This window comes from Tupaia chinensis, unplaced genomic scaffold (assembly GCF_000334495.1).
Source record: "Tupaia chinensis unplaced genomic scaffold, TupChi_1.0 Scaffold000201_1, whole genome shotgun sequence".
In the NCBI taxonomy this organism is placed as follows: Eukaryota; Metazoa; Chordata; class Mammalia; order Scandentia; family Tupaiidae; genus Tupaia; species Tupaia belangeri.
In genome coordinates, this window is record NW_006159676.1 from 2,840,743 (window position 1) to 2,843,499 (window position 2,757).

The window sequence follows — 2,757 nt, forward strand, 5'->3', positions numbered from 1 at the left end:
TGGCCGTGCAGTTGTACTTGACGCAATCGTCCCAGAAGCGGCTGGCGGAGAACTTCTTGCGGATAACGACGGTCAGCCCATAAATGAGACACTGCCCCACGCCCATGATGTTTCCTGCAGAGGGCAGGCTCAGTGAGGGGTCTCAGGGCCCCTGCCCACTCCCCACTGCCCAGGAGGCCCCGTGGTACCTGCAGAATGGTACAGGGGCAAGCAATCGTAGAGCACGTCCTCTGCCCGCATGCGGTAGGCGTGGTGACCGAAGGCAGCGATACGGTAGTACCTGTGGGGGAGGGGTCAGGACACCGGGGGCTGGGACCTAAATGCTCTGGGCATGGGAGTGGGTGGCATGGCTGGGTGAAGACCCAGACTAAGCTGACCCACACAGGCTGGCTGGAGGTAACCATGCAAGAAATAAAGAAAATTGCTGATGGCAAGAAGTGTGGTGAGGGATCTAACACAGCAGAGGGGCTGTCAGTGGCACATTAAGAATGGTAGTGGGGGGATCAGCAGTTAGTGTAATGGCTATGTCGCTGGACTCCCATGTAGTTGACCGCGGTTCGAGTCCCGGACCTGGTGGTTTAAACTCACGCCGGGCGCGTGTGCGTGCGTGCCCAAGATCCCGAGAGGAGAATGGAAGAGAAGGGATTGCGGTGTGGCCATCCCTGCTGGGGGGTATTGTCGCTTTCTGTCTCTCTGTCTTTCTGGTGAGCACACGTGTCCTAAAAAACCCGCTAAAAAAAAAAAAAAAAGAGAGGGAAAGTGAGAAATTCCCTCCCAGCTGGGGGAGGGGATGGCCATGCTGTAATCCCTTCTCCACTCTCCTCTCGGAATTTGGGGCACACATGCACAGGTGCCTGGCATGTTCTTCAAGCTACCAAGCCCTGGACTCGAACCATGGAGTCAGTTGTGTGGAAGCCAACTGCCTTAACCATCACACCACATGCTGGCCTGGAAGTAATAGGTTTTATTTCCAGGGCCAAGTCAGAGTAGGGAGATTTGGGGCAGGGGAAAGCTGATGAAGAATTTTATTATTTTGGGGGTGGCAAGTGGCGTGGTGGTTAAGGGTGCTGGAAAGTCGCATAGTGGTTAAGGGTGCTGGACTGCCACATAGCCAATCGCGGTTCGAGTCCTGGACCTGGTGACTTGCTTTTTCGCTTTTCCTCTCTCTCTTTTACTCTGTCCCTCTCTGGTCAAGTTAAATAAACAAAGTTAAATTTTAAAAAATCCTTAAAAAAAGAATTTTATGATTTTTTAAAAAAATAAGTATTTATTTAGGGGCCAGCAGGTGGCGTGGTGGCTAAGGCACTGAGCACCCACACGGGCAACCATGGTTTAAGTCCCAGACCTGGTGGCTTGCTTTCTCACTTCTTCTCTGCTTCTCAATGATAAAATTGAAATAAATAAATAAATAAATAAATAGATAAGTTAAATTAAATATTTTTAAAAATAATTACCATAATTATTTTTAAAATAATTACTTTTAAAATGATTATATAATATTTTAAAAATAATCATTTAATTTTTTAAAGAATCATTTTCTTTATCATTTTTAATTTGACCAGAGAGGGGGAGAGAGAGAGAGAGCAAGCTGCCAGGTCCGGGATTTGAACTGTGGTCAGCCTTGTGGGAATCCTGTGCCCTTAACCACCACACCACCTCTTGAACCCTATTTAATTTAATTTTATTATTATTTTATTTGACCAGAGAGAGAGGAAAAAAAAGTGAGAAAGGAAGCTGCCAGGTCTGGGACTTGAACCATTGGCCATGTGGGAATCTAGCACGTTAACCTCTATGCCACCTGCTGGCCCTGATGTAGGATTTTAAACCTTCCTATGGTTGCCAAGGGCTGGAACACCTTCTGAGGGGGCAGAACTGAGGACAGCAGGAGGCCCAAAAAGGGGTGCAGCAGGTCCAGGTGGGAGAAGCTGAGACAGGTCCTACTAACTCGCTTGATCCTGGGAAAAGACTGAGGGGGCAAGCAGGGTCCCGGACACTGAGAAGTGTCCCAAGATGGGCCATGAGTTCCAACGGGTTGGAGTCAAGGTGCCCTACGACCCCGTAGGAGCTGGGGGGAGCAGGTGGTTCTGCAGAGACAGCCCTGACCGCTCTCAGAATTTGGGGTGCCGCCCACGGGGCACCTTACCTGCTGTGCACCACAATGGCAGCCTTGGGCAGCCCCGTGGTCCCCGATGTGTAGATATAGAAGAGTCTGTCTGCAGGAGACGTAGGCGTTAGGGCCTGGACATGGCACGAGGGGATCCGGCAGGGGGCATCCCCAGGGTCCCTGCACCCTAGACTCACCGTCCATGCCTTTGCCAGGGGCTTCCGCCAGGGGCGCAGTGGAGGCTTCTTGCAGCAGCGGGTCCAGGAGGTGAGTGTCTGGCAAAACGCCCTCAGGCCCCAAGTCTCCCGAGCAGAACTTGAGCAGGCTTTTCCCCAGCTGCGCGCTCACCTCCGCCACGGCTGTGACCATACTTGAGTCAAGGGCGCGCCCACGCAGGGCCCATTCTGGGATGCACCAGCTCCCTGCCCCAGGCAGCCTCGAACCACACACCTGCAGGGCCCCCTCCTGAGGTCCGGGCCCAGGACCTCCCCCCCAGCCCAAGATCCCCCGCCCACCTGATCCCTGTGCCTGGTCTCACCAGCTGCCATTTCTGCACCAAAGATCAAAGCCTTGGCGCCCGACGTGCCCAGGCAGAAGGCCAAGGGTTCGAGCCTCAGGTTGACATTGAGAAGCGCGGCTTCCACGCCCGCCCT

At 52.9% G+C, this 2,757-nt stretch overlaps 1 protein-coding gene across 1 annotated transcript in view; it reads right to left on the reverse strand.

Annotated features, from left to right (window-relative positions):
• The window catches only part of LOC102474069 (long-chain fatty acid transport protein 1), a 34,286-nt gene that overhangs the window by 7,310 nt on the left and 24,219 nt on the right, over positions 1–2,757 (reverse strand). The window contains exons 7-11 of the mRNA XM_027771281.1: positions 2,643–2,755; positions 2,302–2,463; positions 2,144–2,213; positions 189–280; positions 5–114 (exon numbers count right to left, since the gene is read on the reverse strand). Coding sequence (XP_027627082.1) covers positions 5–114; positions 189–280; positions 2,144–2,213; positions 2,302–2,463; positions 2,643–2,755 — 547 coding nt within the window. The remainder of the gene's footprint in view (positions 1–4; positions 115–188; positions 281–2,143; positions 2,214–2,301; positions 2,464–2,642; positions 2,756–2,757) is intronic.